Raw genomic sequence first — 22,794 nt, 5'->3', positions numbered from 1 at the left:
CAAGCATCCATTATTAGTTACAAACTACTGCTCTACTATGTCCCTTATTAGCCTGATTGGATATATTAATGAACTAAATCCCAACTACAAACACACCCGGAAAGCACCTCTACTGATATTTAGCCCATTTGAAATGACTTACCATCTCTCATCACAAGCCCTTACATGACTGAGTTTGCTATGAAGTGTTATAACAGAACTGGGGTAAGCGCGGTGTGTAGGTTGGTGTGTAACACAGAGGGGTGTGTATTCAGGACACTTATACTGTATACACAGTGAGGAGTTACCATGATACCATGATATACCGTAAGGAGATAAACAACTTAACATGGAGCTAAGCAGGCATTAGCCTGTAAAAGCAAGCTCAGGGGGCGCTGCACTCTCATGTCTCTAAGGAGAGCAGGTGTCTGGGTGTGTGTCACAGAACGGGATCTCCCAGGAGGGGGAAGGATGTTGCGGAAGGACAGACAGGCGCACTAGATGGATATGCCCGGCTCTCTCAGTATCTCTGCTCCATGGGCGAGGTCAGCTCCTCTACCCTGCTGGGACTCCGCCAAGGATCTCCTAGGCAACTGACATGAGCACACAGCAGCTACAAATAGCACAGCACACACACACACACACACACACACAACCATGAACCACTCCACAGGCAACACTGCATACACAAACACATAACACCTTTTATAATCACTGCCATCCATGTGCTAAGACCTAAGACTGAAAATCGAAGACTATTCTATAAAGTAATGCTGACAGTAATTCATATTGTTTGATACACATAATTAAGGATATAAACCCCTATTTTTTCAAAATTAGCTGCAGAGACACAAAATGTACTTTTTATTTGGTCACGAGTACTTGTGTACTACTATGCTGAGGTCCAATTAAATCCAAATTTCTGTCATGAAATTCTAGATGGTGCAGTCTGATAGGTCAAACTCAATTTGACATAATGACATCATTATCACAAGACGCAACTGGTTGGAAATGACTGGTTCTTTTTTGTATCTGGAGCCAATCTGCTTGTTGCTCAACATTCAAATTTTAGGCTTAGTGCTTGCTGTAGCAGCAGTTGCAGCACTTCAAAATTCCTGCACCTTCCCCAGCTCCACCTGTTACTGGGTGATTCATGTATGCTATATGGGGGTTATTTCATATGTTATATGTGCAGCAGCAATATTTTTTACATGCTCACAACAGCATGTTGTGGATGTATTGGCAGTAGCAAGTCTTGCCTCAGCAGCAGCGCAGATCTTTTCCACCAAGACCAAATACATTAAGATTGTCATGTACATTACCATGGCACTCCTTCCTAGAGTTGTCATTGTAGAACTAAAATTAAGTATATAAATATTATTTGTGCTTAGTGAAAGTAGTTATTTATTTATGTATCCATTGGTGTGGATACTAATAGTTATTGTTCTACCAGAAAGACTCGGGAGATAGAGGAATGTACGAAGCATACATTTATTGACAGCTCAGCGAGCACAATTATAAATTTCTTTGGCGGAAGGCCCCGTCCATGGTTCGTAATCCGAGGGTAGCGAATCTGCATTTCCTGCCTGAAGACGAAGGCAGGGGCGCAGCAGACCCCCCCTGGAAGGTAAGGACAGGACCATCCTGGTGGTGGTGGGGAGGGTGGAGGTTGTTGTCGCGTTGGCATCTGCGAACTCAAACATGTGTAAGTACGATCTTTTATACAGGAGTATAAAGACGTGATTGGATAATGATGAAGGTAATTAGTGACGAAGTGATTGAGTCTTCCTGGCAGAACTTAGGCTAAAGCTTCCATTTCTACCAGAAAGACTCGGGAGATAGAGGAATGTACGAAGCATACATTTATTGACAGCTCAGCGAGCACAATTATAAATTTCTTTGGCGGAAGGCCCCGTCCATGGTTCGTAATCCGAGGGTAGCGAATCTGCATTTCCTGCCTGAAGACGAAGGCAGGGGCGCAGCAGACCCCCAAAATTAGGTGGATTATGAGACCTCCAGACGGGGCCGGCCTTCCCCCCCAAAAAAAGTAGATGAAGTATACCCACCAGTTGTGAATCCTAAGGTTCCTGGAAGAAATAGAAAGAGAGTTAGCATGACCAGTATAATGACGTTAGATTAAACTTCTTAAGTTTTACAGAAAGGCCAGACACAGACAGCAACGATAGGCAGGACACAGACAGCCACGATAGGCAGGCATGGACAGGCCTCGTTAGACCAACAGAAATAGCCACGATAGGCAGAAAAAGACAGGCCTCAATAGACCAACAGAAACAGCCATGATAGGCAGACACAGACAGGCCTCGATAGACCAACAGAAATAGCCACGATAGGCAGACACAGACAGGCCTCGATAGACCAACAGAAATAGCCACGATAGGCAGACACAGACAGGCCTCGATAGACCAACAGAAATAGCCACGATAGGCAGACACAGACAGGCCTCGATAGACCAACAGAAATAGCCACGATAGGCAGACACGGACAGGCCTCGATAGGCCGAACATAAATAGCCACGATAGGCAAGACGCAGACAGCCACGATAGGCAAACGCGGACAGGCCCCAATTGGCCGAACATAAATAGCCCGATGGGCCAGACGCAGACAGCCACGATAGGCAGACACAGACAGGCCCCAATAGACCGTACATAAATAGCCACGATAGGCCAGACGCAGACAGCCACGATAGGCAGACACAGACAGGCCTCGATAGGCCAACATAAATAGCCACGATAGGCCTCACGCAGACAGCCACGATAGGCAGACACAGACAGGCCTCAATAGACCAACAGAAATAGCCACGATAGGCCAGACGCAGACAGCCACGATAGGCAGACGCAGACAGGCCTCGATAGACCATACAGAATAGCCATGATAGGCAGAACACAGACAGCCTCGATAGACCGTACAGAAAAATAGCCATGATAGCCAGACACAGACAGGCCTCGATAGACCATACATAAATAGCCACGATAGGCCAGACACAGACAGCCACAATAGGCAGACACGGACAGGCCTCGATAGACCGTACAGAAATAGCCATGATAGCCAACACAGACAGGCCTCGATAGACCGTACATAAATAGCCACAATAGGCCAGACGCAGACAGCCACGATAGGCAGACGCAAGACAGGCCTCGATAGACCATGATTAGCCACGATAGGCATACGCAGACAGACCTCGATAGGCCGTACATAAATAGCCACGATAGGCCAGACGCAGACAGCCACAATGGCAGACGCAGACAGGCCTCAATAGGCCGTACAGAAATAGCCACAATAGGCAGACACAGGACAGGCCTCAATAGACCATACAGAAAAATAGCCATGATGGCCGGACACGGACAGGCCTTGATAGGCCGTACAGAAATAGCCACGATAGGCCAGACACAGACAGCCACGATAGGCAGACACGGACAGGCCTCGATAGGCCGTACAGAAATAGCCATTATAGCCAGACACAGATAGGCCTCGATAGACCGTACAGAAATAGCCAGGATAGGCCAGACACAGATAGCCACAATAGGCAGACATGGGACAGGCCTTGATAGACCATACAGAAAAATAGCCATGATAGCCGGACACGGACAGGTCTCGATAGACCGTACAGAAATAGCCACGATAGGCAGACACAGACAGCCACAATAGGCAGACATGGGACAGGCCTTGATAAAACATACAGAAAAATAGCCATGATAGCCGGACACGGACAGGTCTCGATAGACCGTACAGAAATAGCCACGATAGGCCAGACACAGATAGCCACAATATGCAGACATGGGACAGGCCTTGATAGACCGTACAGAAAATAGCCATGATAGCCGGACACGGACAGGTCTCGATAGACCGTACAGAAATAGCCACGATAGGCAGACACAGACAGGCCTTGAAAGACCATACAGATATAGTAACACCACCACCAGTAATTGCATGAATTTACCTGATTAGTTACAGGAGAGCTTGCTGAGCTTCAATAATGGTTTTGAATCAGGTCTGATGTATGATTCAAATGCTTAGGAAGACCATCTGCCCATGATCTTAACAGCTGATGTAGAGATCCCTCATTCAGCTGCTGAAGTAGCTGCCCCAATTCTGAATGAATGGCCAGTAGATAGACTGCAGCTTTGAGAACAGTGGTTAAGTGAGTTCTAAACAGCCTTGGAAAGGGGGCTCCGTTAGGAAAAAAAGAGCTGGTGCGTTTTAGAAATTCTAGGTCGGATTTTTAAGAAATTTCACCATGCAGAGAAGGGACAGGATTATTGATTTTAGAATTGTTAAGGTGGCTCCAGAACCTTGCACATCGGTTTTTGAGTGCTTGAGGAGAGTGTGAAGAATTTTTGGTCCGAATCATAGATCTGAAGGAAATGCCGCGAGCAGGATCAAATTGATTGGTTTGAAGTGAATTCCCCTGGAAGCATACCCTGTAGAAAGCAGATAAACACTGCCTCCAGAAGAATATTGAGGTACTTTGAAGGAAGGCCGTAGCAGATGGAAGTAATTCATTTTGCAATATGGGCAGGGTAATAGGCAGACATTTGTCTTTAATTTGTTGGAAGATTTAGCTAACCCCTCAAGTAGTAATAGAACTGAATAACCAAAAGGCTTGAAAATTTGATTATAAAATTTAGCGTGGATTAGATGCTGGCAAGGAGTCTGCGAATATAGAAATTAAAATTGCGATTTTTTTTTTTTTTTTTTTTTTTGACAAGAAAGGAGCAACGGTCGAAATTAGAATAGGAACGCAAAAATTGGAAGGAAAAACATTAGAAGCGGACCATGCAAACGTGTAGGCTTGATTGTAGAGGGAGCGACGCCTTAGAAATGTGATTTCCAGCTGACGTAAGCACTTCGTTTAGTATTATGTCTGCTAACGGAGGGCAGACTGAAGAATCCGGGTTGGCTGAGGGCACAGCTGTCTGAAAGTTTAAAGTGTAAAGTGAAAGCCGCAACAGCCGAGTAAGAGTGATGAACCAACACCAGTAGATGCGCGAATATAAACAAGCCTTGATTGTAGCTTAACCCCTTAACTGTCACTCCCCAATTTTTTTTTTTTTTTTTTAATAATATTAAGTTGAGGTATCAGAGGTTAAGTTTAAAATACGCATAAATCGAATTGACTTACTAGCACACATTGCTAATCTTGATGAAAACAATTAAACATTGTTTGTCTTGGCAATCTTATCAAATTCTGAATATTTCCACCCTGTAACGAATAATTTTCTGATGACGTCAGTTTGACATCATGAGCAGAACCTACTTAACGCGCCCCTCCGGCCGTTAGTTAGTTATGAGTGATGGGCGGTCACACTGCACTTTTCTCTCCATTGACTTCCATTCATACGCATGCGAATGCGTCGGACCGGAAACGCGAGCTTATGCGAAAAATTTTGCATTTCGCTGCGTTCCAAAGTTCAAGTTTGGTGAACTCTGACCAGGGAATTTGCATAACGTGAGGATGTGGACCAGTAGAAGAGCGATACATTGCTGCATGGCCTCTGTACAAAAATTCAAAAAGGAAGCGCTATATACTTTAGCTGTTGCACAGGGTCCTAGTTTATAATACATTAAAAGATTTATAAAAGAAAAGCTGCATGGTTTGTAGTGTCGACGGGAACAGGTGATACATTGGAATGACAACGTTATATATATCTTTTTTTTTTTTTTTTTTTTTTTTCTTTTTCTTTCTTTCTTCTCCCCCTCCTCCCCTTAGGGTGTATATATTTATAGAGAGATACAGAGTAACGTTACAATATAATAAAACGCTTTCGACGCCGTTGCAAAAGACACAGTGCTAGCAAACATGTAATAATCCATCTTGTGATAATTGAGGGGAGACGGTTTTATCTTGCTCCCGCCCATATTCGCAGTGGCGTTCGAAATAATTTCCATTGTTTAAAGTCTAATGCGACCGCGCCTTGAGACGGAGACCAGGAGTGCAAACAAACCATGCCTGCTAATTAATATTCGGTTTAAACTGGAGATATGTCACTACTCTGGAATAAGGTCAGCAGCAACTCGTGTCACGTGGAGTAATATATGCCTGCTGACTGAGCAGTGAGCATTGAGCCGAATCTTACCTACGACTCAAAAGAAGGGTCCATATACGCATCAGCTTGGTAGATCCAGTGTTCATAATTCACTAGCCCAAGAGTAAGCCATGTAAAGATGAGGTGAGAGCAGCGGTTCCCTGCATCTGCAACCATAGAATCCCATTAGAGTATGAACTTTCAGGAATAACGCAAATGAAAGACTGAATAAACAAATATTAAAGCATAGGATTAAAACAGCGAATCACAAGTGTGCTAGACAGAGCTTTTTTTTTTTTTTTTTGAAATGCGAAAAATCTTTATCAGTATAAAGATTGTAGCGTTTATGATGAGCCTTAAAGTGCCGCATTACGAAGAAATTCAGAAAATTGCATGCACTATGATCAACATCTTAATTATGCTGTGCAAGTCAATAAACAAGCACGAAACACCCAGTGTTTTATTTGAACGTGCAAGTATAAATCCTTGCAGAGAATAAATTAATGCCCAGGCGCCGCAAGTGCATAGAACAAAATGATACTTATAATGCTGTAGACTTGTGAAGTGATGGAGGCGAGATGCCGAAGAGACTGGCAGCCTTAATTCTGTCTGCTGGTCCGGAGAAACTTCATTCCTGCAGGTTCACGTGAGCGTACAGATGAATATTTGTTGATTGAGACCAAAGTCTTTTCAGGTGTTGAGACCCAAGCAGCACTGACGCGACATCTCGGAAAGCACCAGCGTTGCCAAGACCGTATTTTTTTTTTTTTTTTTTTTTTGTGGGTTGCCTTTTCTGTCCTGGGTTTGAGGTGACCCCAAGAGTGTTATATATAGCCCCTAGAATGTGAATTCTACCGATAAATCCCTTTTGAACGCGATTGGGCTATTTTTTTTTTTTTTAATTATTGTAGTAACTGGTGGTTTTGAGAACCTGGCAACCCTGGCCTGGAAGCACACGGAACTCCGCCAATGTTCACATCCTCTGCCGAGAAAAGCTTGTAAATCATCCAACACAAACGACTGCAGATAATCACCGCGACACAGAGCTAAGCCAACGATCCCGTGTGCATCTTAGAGGAACGTCGAACTCTAGATATTTTGCGGGGCACGAACTTAATTACAGCAAGTAGATGAATAAACACAACAGCTTGAGCAAGTACAATCGCGTCGGAATCTGCGGTTGTTGTCGCGTTGGCATCTGCGAACTCAAACATGTGTAAGTACGATCTTTTATACAGGAGTATAAAGACGTGATTGGATAATGATGAAGGTAATTAGTGACGAAGTGATTGAGTCTTCCTGGCAGAACTTAGGCTAAAGCTTCCATTTCTTGCTATCAAAGACAATAACTATAACTCTAAAGTTTTAATAATAATGTTAATTCTTTGAAACCACAGCTATAGCACTTACAACACAGAGGATTGTTTTCATAAATGAATCAGTTGAATGAATGATTCAATTACTTAATCATAAAATTAAATTTTATTTCTTTACAAAACTGTGTTTTGAATAAGTTGGATGTGTAACTCAAAGATTTGTTTTGTTTCTGAATAAATTATGCTGATTTTAGAGTATCACCTACTACTCATACTATTTGTGGTATTTGATATATGAGAGCTAAAAGTAGCATGCTATTTTAAATTCAGCCTCTGTTGAATTATTCAAGAACTCACATTATAAAGAGTAATTTCTCACCACCTACCTGTGTAACAATGTAACTTCCAGAATGAGTCATTCAAAAAAAACATTCCAAACACTATTATCTTGTGCTGAAATACACTTGGAATTGACAGTTTAACTGCAAGGAACAAAAATAACTGACATAATTAACATAACATAATTTTACAAGTTAATAATTATTGCACACTTGCGTCTTTGAACATATTGCTGTTGTCGCTTTATGTCTAATCAACAACCCTTAAAGGTCCAGGTTGCATGACCTGCCACTAGAGGGCGCACTACCAAAACAATAACAATCGTGTGGAATGATGACATTTGTTGTCTTCTACCCAACCGCTGACGGCCATCAATCAGACAGAAAGATAAATCATGGATATATATATATATATACACACATAAATATATATATTTTATTTTATTTTTTTACTAGGGGCGTTAGTTTGTTGTGCATCACAATATTATGCACATCCATGATGTGAATCTCCCGTTCCACCAGATCCCAAAGATGCTCTATTGGATTGAGATCGGGTGACTGTGGAGGCCATTTGAGTAAAGTGAACTCATTGTCATGTTCAATTAACCAGCCTGAGATGATTCGAGCTTTGTGATGGTGCATTATCTTGCTGGAAGAAGCCATCAAAAGATGGGTACACTGTAGTCATAAAGGGATGGACATGGTCAACAACAATACTCAGAAGTCTCCAGAAAATATACCCACACCATAACACCACCACCACCACCATCCTGAACCATTGAGACAAGGCAGGATGGATCCATGCTTTCAAGTTCTTTATGCCAAATTCTGACCCTACCATCTGAATGTCGCAGTAGAAACCGAGACTTATCAGACCGGGCAATTTTCAGGCAAAGTTTCAGGCAATGTTCAGGCAATCTTCTATTGTGCAATTTTGGTGAGCCTGTGCGCATTGTAGCCTCTGTTTCTTGTTCTTAGCTGACAGGAGCGGCACCTGGTGTGGTCTTCTGCTGCTGTAGTCCATCTGCTTCAGGGTTCGATGTGCTGTGTGTACAGAGATGGTATTCTGCATACCTTGGTTGTAACGAGTGGTTATTTGAGTTACTGTTGCCTTTCTATCATCTCTAACCAGTCTGCCCATTCTCCTCTGACATCAAGATATTTTCATCCACACAACTGCCCCTCACTGGATATTTTCTCTTTTTCAGACCATTCTCTGTAAACTCTAGAGATGGTTGTGCTTGAAAATCCCAGTAGATCAGCAGTTTTGAAATACTCAGACTGTCTGGCACCAACAACCATTCCACGTTCAAAGTTACTTAAATCCCCTTTCTTCCCCATTCTGATGCTCGGATTGAACTTCTGCAAGTCGTCTACACCACATCTAGATGCCTAAATAAGTTGCTGCCATGTGATTGGTTGATTAGCAATTTGTGTTACCAAGCAATTGCACAGGTGTACCTAATAAAGTGGCCGGTGAGTGTATATTCCAATTATATAATTTAGGTGAATTTGGAGCCAGTTTTTCTAAATGCTGAAAAGGATACAACAATGTGCCCTAATGGTATAACAATTTTTAACACGTTAAAATACATGATCAACACAATGTCTCTATTCTCCCACACCCACCGTACACACAAACTATGTAAAAACTGCCTCCTGTGTGTGTGTGTGTGTGTGTGTGTGCATGGCGAATGGGCTGAGGGAGCACTGCTGCCAGGGGAGGAAATAGCTATCGAGTCAGAGATGCTCTAGCAGCCAACATTTACAGGCCCCATCCAGACTATTTCATTATCTCAGATCTGGGAAATGGGACATTGAAAAAGCAGCATTAACACTTATTCTTCCAGACTCTAAGCATGCTCTCCAAACATTGGGATTAATTCCCAAGGCTAATTCTTATGATATAATTTCCTAAATCAATCATAATTAAGTTTTAAGTCTATGTCCATACATTGCTGTTGTGTCACGCAGACAACAATCTTGCACATAACGATTTGTTAGACATCGCATGTAATCGCCCACATTAATACTGCTCTCAGATAAGGAGCTGCTCACACCCACATATAACTGTATAACATATAACTATGACTCAAATATATCCTGGAGGAAGTTAACTGGGGATTTAAAGAGGACTTTACTCATGCTAATTGAGAGGCTGTGCTGCAACGGCCAAACCAACCTTAGAGTAATATGCACTATCAATGAAAACCAAAGTTAAGGTGAATTATTGGTGAATAAAGGAATCCAAATCTATAATATTTTCTTTCTTTTATTGAAAACAAAAGCAGATGTCCAGAAGAATGTTCATGCTGTTCTTTTCCAATGAAAGCATACCATGATTATTTGCTGTCAAGATACAAATAGCTAGGGCTGTAGTCAACCAAAGAAATGCTTAGTCGACCAAAATCCTGTCCTGCGTAACGATCAGTTGACAAAAAAAAAAAAAAATATGCGATGAATTTTGATTGAACATTTATTAAACAATTGTCATAGAGCATTTATAAAAAAAAAACAACAACGAAAAGACATCAATAATACATAAAACTATAATAATAATACAATTCTTTGAAAATTAAGTGATTTTTTTTAACTGCAAAGTGAAGAGCTCTGTCCAAGGTCTACAGACACAGTCACAATCATGCACCTGACCACACCGCACACTACAAAACATAACTGCTAAAACTGCCAAATAATGAAAAATCCTAACAAAAGCTCTCGCTTATACAGGCTGTATATTCTTTTCGACATTAGACAGAGCAACCTGTCTGACACATTTATATCTCGCTTAGCACTTTTAGGTGATAGGTCATATTGGTCGTTAGCTTTAAGCCGCTTATAGCTTGCGAACTCCACAGTCTTGTCGTCTTTTTTTGTAAAATGCAGCCAGACAAAAAGCCAAAACAAGTAGCATTCTAACTGAATGAATACAGCAAAATATTCCTTACTAAAAAACACGCGAAACAACAGTGCAGCCAGCTACAGGTGCGGTTCCCGAGTGTTCACGTGGAGCGCTAAACTGTGGCACTGTTATAAAATAGCCTAAATTAAAGCATTTAAAGTTTGGGATAAAACATAGGCTAATTATATTTAGAATACAGTAATATATAACTGCATAACGGCATCGACCGATTAGTCGACTAAATGACTAAAGTTGACAGCCTTACAAATAGCATCATAAAAGTACTATAAAAATATATATAGTCATCATGACTTGCTACTGTATGTTCCAAATCTTATGGATTTATGAAGGAAAAAAACTAACAAAATGTATGCTGCTGCTCTCAAATCCCATGCATGCTTGCACATTTGAACAAACCTTCTAATTCTAAAACATAAAATTAATTCCCATTATTCAAAATCACTACAAACCTTCAGAAGCATCCAAACTAAGGATGCTCAACTAAGAACCAGATCTGTGTACTTGGCGTGGAATGTGACCCTCCCGTAGGTGTGTGACGGAGACGCTCAGGAGGAGAGCTGTTCCCGGGACAGATGGGGCACCTCCAGCAGGCAGAAAGCTATTGCAGTAAAACAGTGCCAGAGACACAATGGTCCGGTCCGCTTACCACGGGCAATACCGGTCTCAGCTGGCACAAAATACCGAACAAAAACTTTTTATAAATGTGCTTTAAGTTCCCTGTATGGCTGTTTACATTTTATTGTGAATAGGGATGGCTACCGAGAACCGTTTTTTTTTTGGTCCAGTACATAATTGAGTCGATACCGGAGTACCGATAAGCTTCAAGACAAACGATACTGTTATCGATATTTGTGTTGCTTAATCTCCGTATACTTCAATGTTAACGACGAATTAGAAGCTGCTTGTCATTTCCCTTCACTGGAATATGTGGACGACGTTTGCTCGACATTCGTGTGATATCCAGCACATGTGTTGTGTGAGCGTGTGCTTTAAGGCCTTGCAGGTGAAACATTTTATTTGGATGCTGTTCTAAGATGTGCTTATTCAGAGCACGTCCACCCGAAGCGTACATACACTAAAATGCCAGTCAAACAGCACCTGATAATTAAGTTAGTTATCATCTGACTGTGCTAATACTGTCAAAAACACACAAGGTTTACATAAAAACACAGTTAATTATGTATAAAGTGAAAGTAAATAGGCAAGAGAGAAATAGTGTGTGAATCTCTTAAAGGGACAGTATTAAACATACTGTAGCTTGTCATTAAAGGGATAGTTCACCCAAAAATTCAATTCTGTCATTATTTACTCAATCATGTTATACCAAACATGTATACATTTATTCTTGTGCTGAACACAAAATAACATATTTTGAAAAATATCAGTAAGCAAACAGTTGCTGGTCCCCACTGACTTTGATAGTAGTAAAAAAATAATAATATGAAAGTCACTGGGGACCATCAACTGTTTAGTTTCCCACATTCTTTAAAATAACTTATGTTCAACAGAAAAAGAAACTCATTCAGGTTTAAAACAACTTGAGAGTGAGTAAATGATGACACAATTGTCATTTTTGGGTGAACTATTCCTTTAACGTTAATAAAATAAAACACAAAGAGAAAAATAATTCACTGCTCTTGACTGAAGAACATTAATACAAAAAAAAGTTGCAAAAGTTCAGCATAGGTAAAATAACTTCAACTTCAACAACTTCATATGTTTTTGCACCAATTAGTATAGATAACAGTATGTATCGATAAAATGTAAACGATACACACCCCTTAATGTGAATATTGCATACAATTCTCTCTAATAAAATGAACCGTTCACCCAAAAGTGAAAATTTGCTTTTTAAAATTACTAGACACAAAATTACTAGACACTAAACACAATAACACCATGCTACTTCTACTGTTAATCTGCTATAATTTCAGCAGAATTTAGATCTCTTGGCAAGATGACAAGCTTGAACTTACATCTCAGTCAAGTTTCACAATGAGTCAGCAGCGCTTTTTAACTGAATCACGTTCCATACTCAGACTCACTAGTGTTCCTGTTGACCATTACATCACCTTAATTTCAGCCATGCACTCCAGAGCAAACTCATTCTGTCCATATCTATAACCTTCCAGAGCCCTAGTGTTCCTACATTTAAACTAAACAAACAAACGAGGGAGCAACTAAACTAAATTCAGCTAGTCCAGTGAACACAAATAATGGTCACTGCTGCTTCTGCTCATTCTGACACCTTGTCTACACTGAAAGCAAAGATGTGCTACAGCAAAACTAGAACAACTCCATTCTGTTTAAAATGCATGACAACTTAATTGATTAGTCATATCATTTATTAACAAACTGATACCAAAATTGAAAAATAAATAAATTAGTTTTCCTAGAGTATCAATAATATCAATGTCAGACAGCTTCTATCAGTCACTCTCATGCACATTTATGCTAAGCTAAATAGAAACCACTCGTGGTAATTCATTTCTTGATGAAAACGCAATCTTGGCAAGGTATTAAGTCTGTTTGTCTTGAGTGAATGTAAAAAAGTAAAGACAAAAATATGTGGAGAAAAAATTCTAGAATTGTTGTAAATGCAATCTAAGGGCCGATTCATAGTCAACGCATCTGTACACATACGCGTCCCCGGGACTACGCATCGTTACGCTTCGGCCGCCATTATGCGTCGGTGCGTAGCAAAATGTGTCGTCCTAGTTTTTGATACGCGACGCGCCGATTCACGCAATACTATGCGTTGTCGGTGGGGGCGACATTGCAAGTATTGTACATTAATTCAAGTATATTGTGTTTACAGAAGAAGAAGGTTTGAATACATTGGCGGCCGAAGTGGAAAAATTATGCGAACTTATACGTATTCATCCACATTTATACGATAGTTCATCAGCAACAGAGTACACTCCTCTTCAGTTGCCATTGTGATCTGAATATCACACGACCCGACTCTACTAATATCACCCGACTCTACTACCTCGTGTTGCGTGAGCGGTGTATTGCATACACGCATCACCCGTGACGCTTGCGTTCACTGTTTAGACTATGAAAGGGAGCACGTCGCTCGCGTCGCTCGCGTTGCTTGCTCGCGTTTCTCGTGTTGACTATGAATCGGCCCTAAAAATTTTCTATGACAATTATTAATATTAATATATAAATCATATATTAGATCATTTGATTGATCATTTGGTAACACTTTACAATTAGGATACATGTACCCTTACTGTAGTGTTGCCGATAATTTTAATTCATTTTAAATGATTGTCACTCCAATAGTATTAAATCAGTATTACATCACAGGGCTCCAGACTGACTTTTTTCACTAGGAGCACAGTGGCCCCCAACTGAAAATTTTAGGGGCACAACCAGAAAAATTTAGGGGCGCACACCGTAAATCAACATGCTAACCAAATCTACTAATTTCCACTGTATTACTAATAAATACTTTAATAATAGATGCAGAAATTACAATGTGCTGTTTCAAATTGAGTGTCACAATTTATTCTGCACTTTTTTTTTTTTTTTAAGATGCAACAACAAGGTAAACTGACAGCACCATTGCTGTCATGACAGTACAAATAGTAAACAAAATACCATACATTCAGAATAAACAAAAGTGCTTAGTAACAAAGTGCTTAGTTACCTTTAGGTCATTTCACAGTTATGAACAATACTTAAATGTATGTAAACATTAGGGGCACTGGCCCTTAAGTTTTAAGCCATTCTTCCTTTGAAGGTTGAGCTGGCTTTTGTATTTGGTGAAGGGTAGTTCCTCTTCAGCAACGAAGTAGGCCGTGTTAAATTTCAACATAATCTCTGCCTCATCTGCGCTCTGATTTACAGTCATTTGTCTTCTGAAAGCAACCGGCAGTGGCGATGTCACGACCTACTCGATGCTTTAGGCTGAGATTGTGTTTAAGTAGTGTATTGTGTTTAAACTGCGAAGTGCCTGTACTATCGGCAAACTTTGTGTTCCCCGCAGTTCTGGGATAACTGGTGTAGTATTCGCAGTTCATATTGTTCGACTACATACAGTACCTCACCCACCTGAATTATTTCAACCAGTCATCTTAAAAATGGTGAGTGCGGGCTTTTTTCGCCATACCAACCTCTGACTCTGCATTATCATCTGACGGTGACACTGTAGACTCTGGCACTGGTACACTAGCCGCAGGTCGGAAGAACGAATCAATAGTTTGCTTGCTTATAGCTCAGACGCACGCACATATCAGGTTGTGATGATATTTGTCTCCGAGTCCGTTTCCTTCCCACAGATGTTTACGCGCGCTCGATTATCTCTAGGCCCCTCCCCCTCCACACATTTTAGCCACTTACAGTGGCCATTCCCTATTCTTCTCACACTCATTGGCCGCCTCACAGACAGGCATCACTCAATGAGACGCGAGTGTGTGCTCGCGTCTCATGAGTATGTGTATGTGTTTGTGTTTGCATGCATGTGCGCTCGCATCTCATTGATTATTTCATTGCTCATTTCATTGATCATTGACGTACCCCTTCCACGTTTAATGTATAAAAAAATACGGAGGTTGGGGGAGGCAAATTTACTGGTCGCACATGCGCGACTGGATGTAAAATTCAGTCGCACACTCTCAAATTTTGGTCGCAAAACGCGACCATTTGGTCGCAGTTTGGAGCCCTGCATCATGAATGGACGACCAATTTTACTTAATATTTTCATTTAAATAAAAATTGTTTTATTTTAGATGTTATTTTTATTGATTTTTATGAAGTTTTTTAATTTGAAATTTTACTTGACTCTTGAATAATTACAAGATAATTTAAAGCAATTAAGCAATTAAGCTATTTAATTAAAAAACTTAATTGAGAAATCCTGAAAAAGCGACATGCCATGGTTTACATTTTCTTTGTTAATATACACATTAACATTTAACGACTTTGTTCAATAGTGAATTAGTTTTTGCTGAGAATCTTTCAATTTCACTTGCATTGGAATCATGACAATCATATTGGGAGCATTTTAGTTTTGTTGTTCCCTTTCAGTGTATTTGCAGTGTGGGGCTGGTTCTGCACATCCAGCACACTGAACTAATGCTTAGTCAGTTAGCATTAGCTTGATTTGAAAGGCCGTGCACAGATACAGACACAGCACTTTACTAGCATGGAGAGGCTTCTAATTTTGTTAGGTGCCCTGGAGCTTCAGTGTCTTGAAGGCTGTTGTTTGTTAAGATTGAAATTAATCCTGTGTGTGTCTATATACTTCAAGCTATGCCACTACTAAGATAAGTAAACATGCTTCACACTGACGGTGATTTGAGATTGCATGAGTGTGGGATATTCTGTGCGCAGTTGGATGGTTGGAACTCAGCTGGCCTAATTCTTCTGTTAAAAAAGAATTGCAGCTACTCCAGAGTAAACATGATTGATCTCAATATTTATTGGGTTGAGTGGAAACTTTAAAGAAAGAAACAAAGCCAGGGAAACTCCGTAATACTCTACTATGCTGGATACGGCCGAACTTTAAGCGCATGCACCAGACAAGTCTGAACAAGGTTGACTCGCACATGCGTGAAGCAGGGAATTTCATTCATTGACAATGACCGACTACTGGAGATAAGTAGACCATTAGTGTATGATTTCCAGTTTAACACAGGCAGAAGGAAGCATTGACAATTGCCTTACAGTAGCAATTATGTTCCAGTTTTAAGGCAGCATCTTTATAATCCTCTTGAGTGTACTTGCAAAAAATGCTCTGTTGGCATTAGGGTTGTGCCGATAGACGATAGTATCGTATATCGACAATAGTCAGAGATATCGATGATAGCGGATGTCTCCGTCGACAGTCAAGACAATATTAGGCTCATTCTCCCATTAATGTATTAAATTATGATATTAATAATAACTTTTTTATTATTTGTATTTTTATTGGGCGGCCTATTATAATTCGGCTATCAAACTGCCCAGCTATTTCACTTGAACACCGCATTTCACAAACACATGTGCGCGGATGCGCACAAATGAGGATTAGAACCTGTAGCCAGTGAATGAGTCTCTATCCACAAACAGATGTACATCGTCTGCAAATACAAGGTATTTCATTGCACTTTAACAAGTAATCTGAACGTCCTATATTTGAGCAATATTTTAAACGAGCCCTCACTAACTAAGTTTAATGCCACAGTTATGTTAGAATGCATCTCTTTCTTGTTTCTGTGGCGGTGCGTCGAGCTCGTCATGAGGCACACAGGTCCGGAGATCTGTATGACTGATGCATCAGTTCAATTCAACTTTGCTCCAAATATATGAACTCTTACCTGTTTTGAATCCTTTTATTTAACGTGTTCGTTTATGGCCAATATAAGTGTTAAACTTTTGGACTTTAAATGAAAGCTACTATAGATTTTCACCGTTGACTGATTTTGCTGAACATTTAGACTGATAACTTCCGTGGGCAGATGCAGCAAATTTGTCACAGACCACATGATATGACAGTTGCGTCTGACTATATATGAACTAGCTGTTTTAAATACAGTATTTTTATATTTAACGTTAGTTTATCAGTATGTTTGAAAGTATATTTTTTCGATTGTTGGTGATTCCATAGGCTCTCTCTCGCACACCTGCGCGGTTTGAAACACCAAATAGTTATGCTTTTATATGAACAAATAGTCTCTCTCGGGCTGACGATATGACAATTTGAAAAATTACCATATCGCCTAACACTAGTTGGCATTTACTTTATTTTAGTGCTAAATAAAACCTCTAATTTTCTGCCAGAGAGAACAGAAATAACACCATCTCACTGAGACCAGTGCAGTCTGACAAACATGTCTAGTCCTCTCATTCAGACACACACTCACACATATGTGCAGCTAAAGAGAGCTGTGCCAGTTTCTGTTAGTGTTCCCAAGAGAGTTTCTTCAAAATGGCACTTGGTTGTAAGGTCTGATTTCTCCAGAAGAGAGGAGAAGGGAAGGCCAGCCGCCCAGCCCTTGACCTTTACAGTGGCACAAACGCTTATATGTGAGATACTATAGGTAAAACAGGAACAAACACAGTAAAATCAGGTTGTTGGTGGTGTTTGCTAAGACAGCATCACTGTCATTATTACTCATATTTAGGGTTAGCTATTTAAACAAAGCCTTAATGCTAAGTGTTAACCTTCGCCACATAACTCACCTTGCACAGTTTCTGCAGTGGGGATGAATGATTCCTCAAATCATGTTAAATCATGCTAAAACTAAGTGATCAGAATAACAATTTTCTCCTAGCATCATAAAGACACTGAGGGAGGAACCCAAGTCATAACTAGAAAGCAGAATGTTATATAAACAAATTCATACTGTATTAACCACCCAGAACATCCTATAAAGAAGTCATAATATTGTAGAAAATGGTTACACATTAAACCATCTAACAAAGTACATCCTACCAACCATCAATAAGCCAGAAGACTGTAGTAACTGCTTGAGCTGGGAGAAAATATTGATTTTCCGATGCATAATCTCTGATTCTGAATCAATTCTGATATGCACATGATATGCGCAGTGAAATGAGTGCATTGCTTGCCCGTGTTTGCTTCTACCAGCAGCTATTTCAGTGTTTTACTTAGAAATGCTTTCATTTATGCTGTTTGGAATGATTTACATGTTAGATATGAAATAATGATACAAAAATAATGGAAAAAAGAAAAATCCATAACTATTATTGTCTGTAAACTTTCAGACACTTAAAGCACTCTCAGATACTGAAAGTACTTCTCTTTTATCACTTAAGTGTCTTTTTCATCCTTTATTACTTTATATTTGCTTGTATGTTTTCAAGCAACAATTAGTTGGTTAAATTCTTAACAATTTATTTGATGTATTATTAATTTGTAATTATTTAAAGAAGTATCCTGCATACTGTATATAATCTAATAAAAATTCACAAAATAAATTTGATGTAAAATTGACATGAAAATGTACTGTAGCCATGTGCAGTAATATAAAAAAATGGCACATGGCTAATAGCTCCTTAACCATTACCAATGAGCCAAAATGCTGTAGTAACAAAATGCACTGGAAACCACTTAGAATACAGAAGAAACACCTTATCATCCACCTTAGCAATGCTCTAGAGACTGGTTTGCAATGCCCTGGAAACCACAGAGCAATTATTAAACAACGCCCTGCCAACCACCCAGTACATCTAACCAACCTATCAACAAACCGAAATACTATAGCAACCACCTAGAATACACCTTAACAACAACAGAACAACCACCCAGAACACTCTACCAACCACTCATCAATAAGCCGATACATTTTCAGTAACAGCCTAGCAATGCACTGACAACAACTTTAGAACAACATAGCAACACATTAGCAGCCACCTGGCAATGCTCTAACAACCATCTGGAATGTTCTACCAGCTGCTTAGCAACACCCTGGCAACCCCAACACAACCACCAAACAATCACCAACTGACAAGCTTTGCATCTAGTTTCAATCTTATGGGCTGAACAAGGTTTATACTGTATAAATGTTGTTTTTTTATTTTTTTATTTTTTTACATGTGAGACAATTCAAATCATAAAAACTTTTTCACCTAGCACAAATGTAAAAGATTTCTGTCTTGGTAATAACTAAATAACTCACACAGAATAAATCACAGTCACTATACTTTAATGAGTCCTGCACCATCTAAGTAGTTGAGTAACATCCGTTGAACACACTCATTTGGCAGTGAAGTCTGCTGTTATAGCAGAAATGTGTTATGAAATTTGGACCTGCTGATTTAACTCAGTGATCAGGCCAGAGAAACACCGCAGCTTCATTCTGTTCCCATGATCCTTGGCCAAATTCAGCATTAGGAATACTGTTGGCCTCAGCAGAACTCGATATGTTTTGACAAAATGAGCAAGCTGACTATAACTCATGCAATAACTTTTATGCTCCAGGTATCTAATAACTTTGATACTCTCAAACATAAAGGTATGGCTTAAAGAGATGATACTAACACACTTTAATTTTACTGCAACATTCCCTCAGTGAGAAAATACAGGATATTCCAAGCTAATCAGTTCCCATATTATGGTCAATGCATTCATAATATAGAGGAATTATAATTTTAAAAAGGGTAATCAATTGCAAAACAATTTGCATTACCACAAGAAGATAAACGGGCACATGGGTGGGCCGAATCACCTCTAGTTAAAGGGATAGCTTTAAAATACCCCAAAATGAAAATCATGTCATTAAATACTCATGCTTATGTTATTGCAAACCTGTATGACCTTCGTTCATCTTCAGCACATAAATTAAGATTTTTGGAATAACCTGAGAGATTTCTGTCCCTCCATAGACAGCAAGGGTACAGGACGGCACAGAAACATCATCAAAATAGTCCATGTGACATCAGTGGTTCAGCCGTAATTTTATGAAGCTACAAGAATACTCATTGTGTGCATAGAAAACAAGAACTTTATTCAACGATCTCTTCTCTCCCTGGATAGATAGTCTGTCACCATTATTGAGAGTACCATGACGCATCGTTAAATAGAATCGACAAACCATTTAATAAAGTCTTTTTTTGTTTGTTTGCTTCTTTTTTTCTTTTTGAACCACTGATGTCACATGGACTCATTTTACAGTGTCCTTCGAAACTATGTTTCTGTTCCTTGACCTTGGTAGTACCCTTGCTGTCTATGGAGAGTCTGAAGGCTCTTGGATTTTTTTAAAAAATATATATATATATATATATATATATCTCAACTTGTGTTCCTTCCAAAGATAAACAAAGGTCTTATGGCTCTGGAACGACATGAGGGTGAGTAATTAATGACAGATTTTTCATTTTTCAGTGAACTATCCCTTTAAGGTCTCAGGTGGCTTTCCACAGGTCTTCTGTTACCTTTGCTATGAAAACCGCATCTCCATAAGCCTGGGAAACCCAGAACGTGTTTAAACTCTCGAGTATTTCTCCAGATGCTCACTGGTCTCTCAACTGTGAGGAAAGTATCAGGTTCCTCAGATATCAGAGAGCCTGGGAAACTGAATGCTTGAGGCCAAGTTCCGTTGTGTTTGCAGGTGGACATTCCAACTAGGATTACAGGATCACAATCTGGAAAGCCAGTTTGTTGGGGATGTTTTACAGTTACCCCAACCTAACAAAAGAGTGCAAAATATTGGCTGGAAGGTGCAGAAATGCTGGAAATGTCGGACCAGCTGCCAAGTTTTCCAGGCACAGCTTTTTCTCCCATTGTCTTTACCTGCCATTCTGCTTGTAACATAATTCCTCAGAAAGCCATGACTCTAGACAAAGACACCTATGATATAGTCCACAGTGAGAGGCTGGTAGTACTTCCCCCAGTGAGACACACTGCATGTTCTTCTTTGTGGTTGAACCCTCTGTTGTTGCAGGGGCCGGAAAAGGGCCCTGAATGATGGGTATTGATCATCTCTCCAGAGTAATGTCTGAAAATGCATTAGATGATTAACTTCTGCATCGTATTTATGTCATATGCCATTGACTAACATCAAGATATACTTTATCTGTATCAGGTAGGACGAGATTTTCCAGTGCAGTATCCTGTCTAAAGATAATGAAGAATTCAACTCCCAAGACTGACCATCACCTGCTCCTGATTTCATCTGCAAGAGATGCAAAGAATCTTTTGCATCTTTAGTGTTGAACTAGTTGATGTATTCCTCCCAAATGGTTTGATTTATCAAGAGGTCTCAAGATTATCTCATACGCATTTGGAGAGGATTTGATGAACTCTGTAGGCAAAGGTATGCTTTTAACAAAATTCAATATGGTGGAACTAATTTAGCACTATTGCTGATCTCAATTATGTCCCAAACTTTTCAGGTAAGTTCAAAGTATTGTTCCGATTACATACATACATTTTATTTTCTATGCAATAGCACTGGTAAAATTTAAAGGGAAATGGCATAATATGAGGTTATTAAGCCTAGATGTTGTGCTTAGATGATTGCCTAGAATATTTGTACTAGTTAAAGGGGCGGTGAAATGCTATTTCATGCATACTGAGTTTTTTACACTGTTAAAGAGTTGGATTCCCATGCTAAACATGGATAAAGTTTCAAAAATTAAGTTGTACGTTTCAAGGAGTATTTCTGTTCCAAAAATACTCCTTTCCGGTTTGTCACAAGTTTCGGAAAGTTTTTTTCGAGTATGGGTCTGTGTGACGTTAGATGGAGCGGAATTTCCTTATATGGGTCCTAAGGGCACTTCTGCCAGAAGAGCGCGCGCTCCCGTATAGCAGAGCAGAGAGAGGCTGAGCACACTGATCAGAGCGAGAGCGTCGCGAAATGTCACAAAAGAAGTGTGTTTTTGGTTGCCAGGGCAAGACAACCCTGCACCGATTACCAAAAGAGAAACAGCATTAAGGGACCAGTGGATGGAGTTTATTTTTACAGAGCATCAACGGAGTTGTGCAAGTGTTTGTGTTTGTTCCCTGCATTTCGAAGATGCTTGTTTTACAAACAAGGCCCAGTTTGACGCCTTATTTGCACATCATTTATTTCTTAAGGATAATGCAGTCCCAACAAAAAGGGTCACGATCGTGTGTTGGAACCACAGGCGGTGAGTAAAACTGCTTCAAATATTTCTGTGTTGTTAACTTAGCTATCGGCGCGTAAGCACATCAAGTAAACAACATGCGATGCCTACTGGCCTTCGTGATTCTTTAGCTCCGCCCACACGTCACACCTCCAGTCGGTCGTGTTTTTCCGGGAAAAATCGGTACAGACTATCTTTCTCTTATGAATATAATAAAACTAAAGACTTTTTGGAGTTATTCAAGATTAACAGGATATTGAGTGAAAACGAGCATTTCACCCCCCCTTTAACCTAATTAGACTCTTGATTTAGCCCTACAAAAATTTTTGGACAACATTCTCCTTGTAAACAAGTTACATTTTTTTAATCAAATATCAATACATATCCTGATTAGTTCCTGAAAATGCAGAATCACTGAATAATTTTCGAGCAATGATGACTGAATACCTATTTATTGCCACTGTACATTCAGCTTGTTTCTAGTCTGAAAGTCAGATGTGACAGGAGCTACATTACAAAGTTCAAAAAAGAATTACCTCATGTTCCAAAGTCAATCTTATTCTTAAAGTCTTTTCAAAGAGTCTTTAGAGCTGCCAGCCTTTTCAGAGATGTATGATTTCAGACAGATGCAA

At 39.8% G+C, this 22,794-nt stretch overlaps 1 protein-coding gene across 2 annotated transcripts in view; it reads right to left on the bottom strand.

Annotated features, from left to right (window-relative positions):
* LOC113111932 (ankyrin-3-like) overlaps window positions 1–22,794 on the bottom strand; it is a 159,008-nt gene that overhangs the window by 127,920 nt on the left and 8,294 nt on the right. Inside the window, exon 1 of one of the 2 annotated variants that reach the window (XM_026277177.1) lies at window positions 143–161. The exons of the other annotated variant lie outside the window; for it this stretch is intronic. Within the exon in view, the coding sequence (XP_026132962.1) occupies window positions 143–145 (3 nt within the window). The 5' untranslated portion in view covers window positions 146–161. Of the gene's footprint in view, window positions 1–142; window positions 162–22,794 lie in introns of those variants that run through there. 2 annotated transcript variants of the gene reach the window in all.

Source organism: Carassius auratus, chromosome 12, assembly GCF_003368295.1.
Source record: "Carassius auratus strain Wakin chromosome 12, ASM336829v1, whole genome shotgun sequence".
NCBI classification, from domain to species: Eukaryota; Metazoa; Chordata; class Actinopteri; order Cypriniformes; family Cyprinidae; genus Carassius; species Carassius auratus.
The sequence above is the reverse complement of the archived record's forward strand: the minus strand, read 5'-3'. Positions and strand labels throughout refer to the sequence as shown.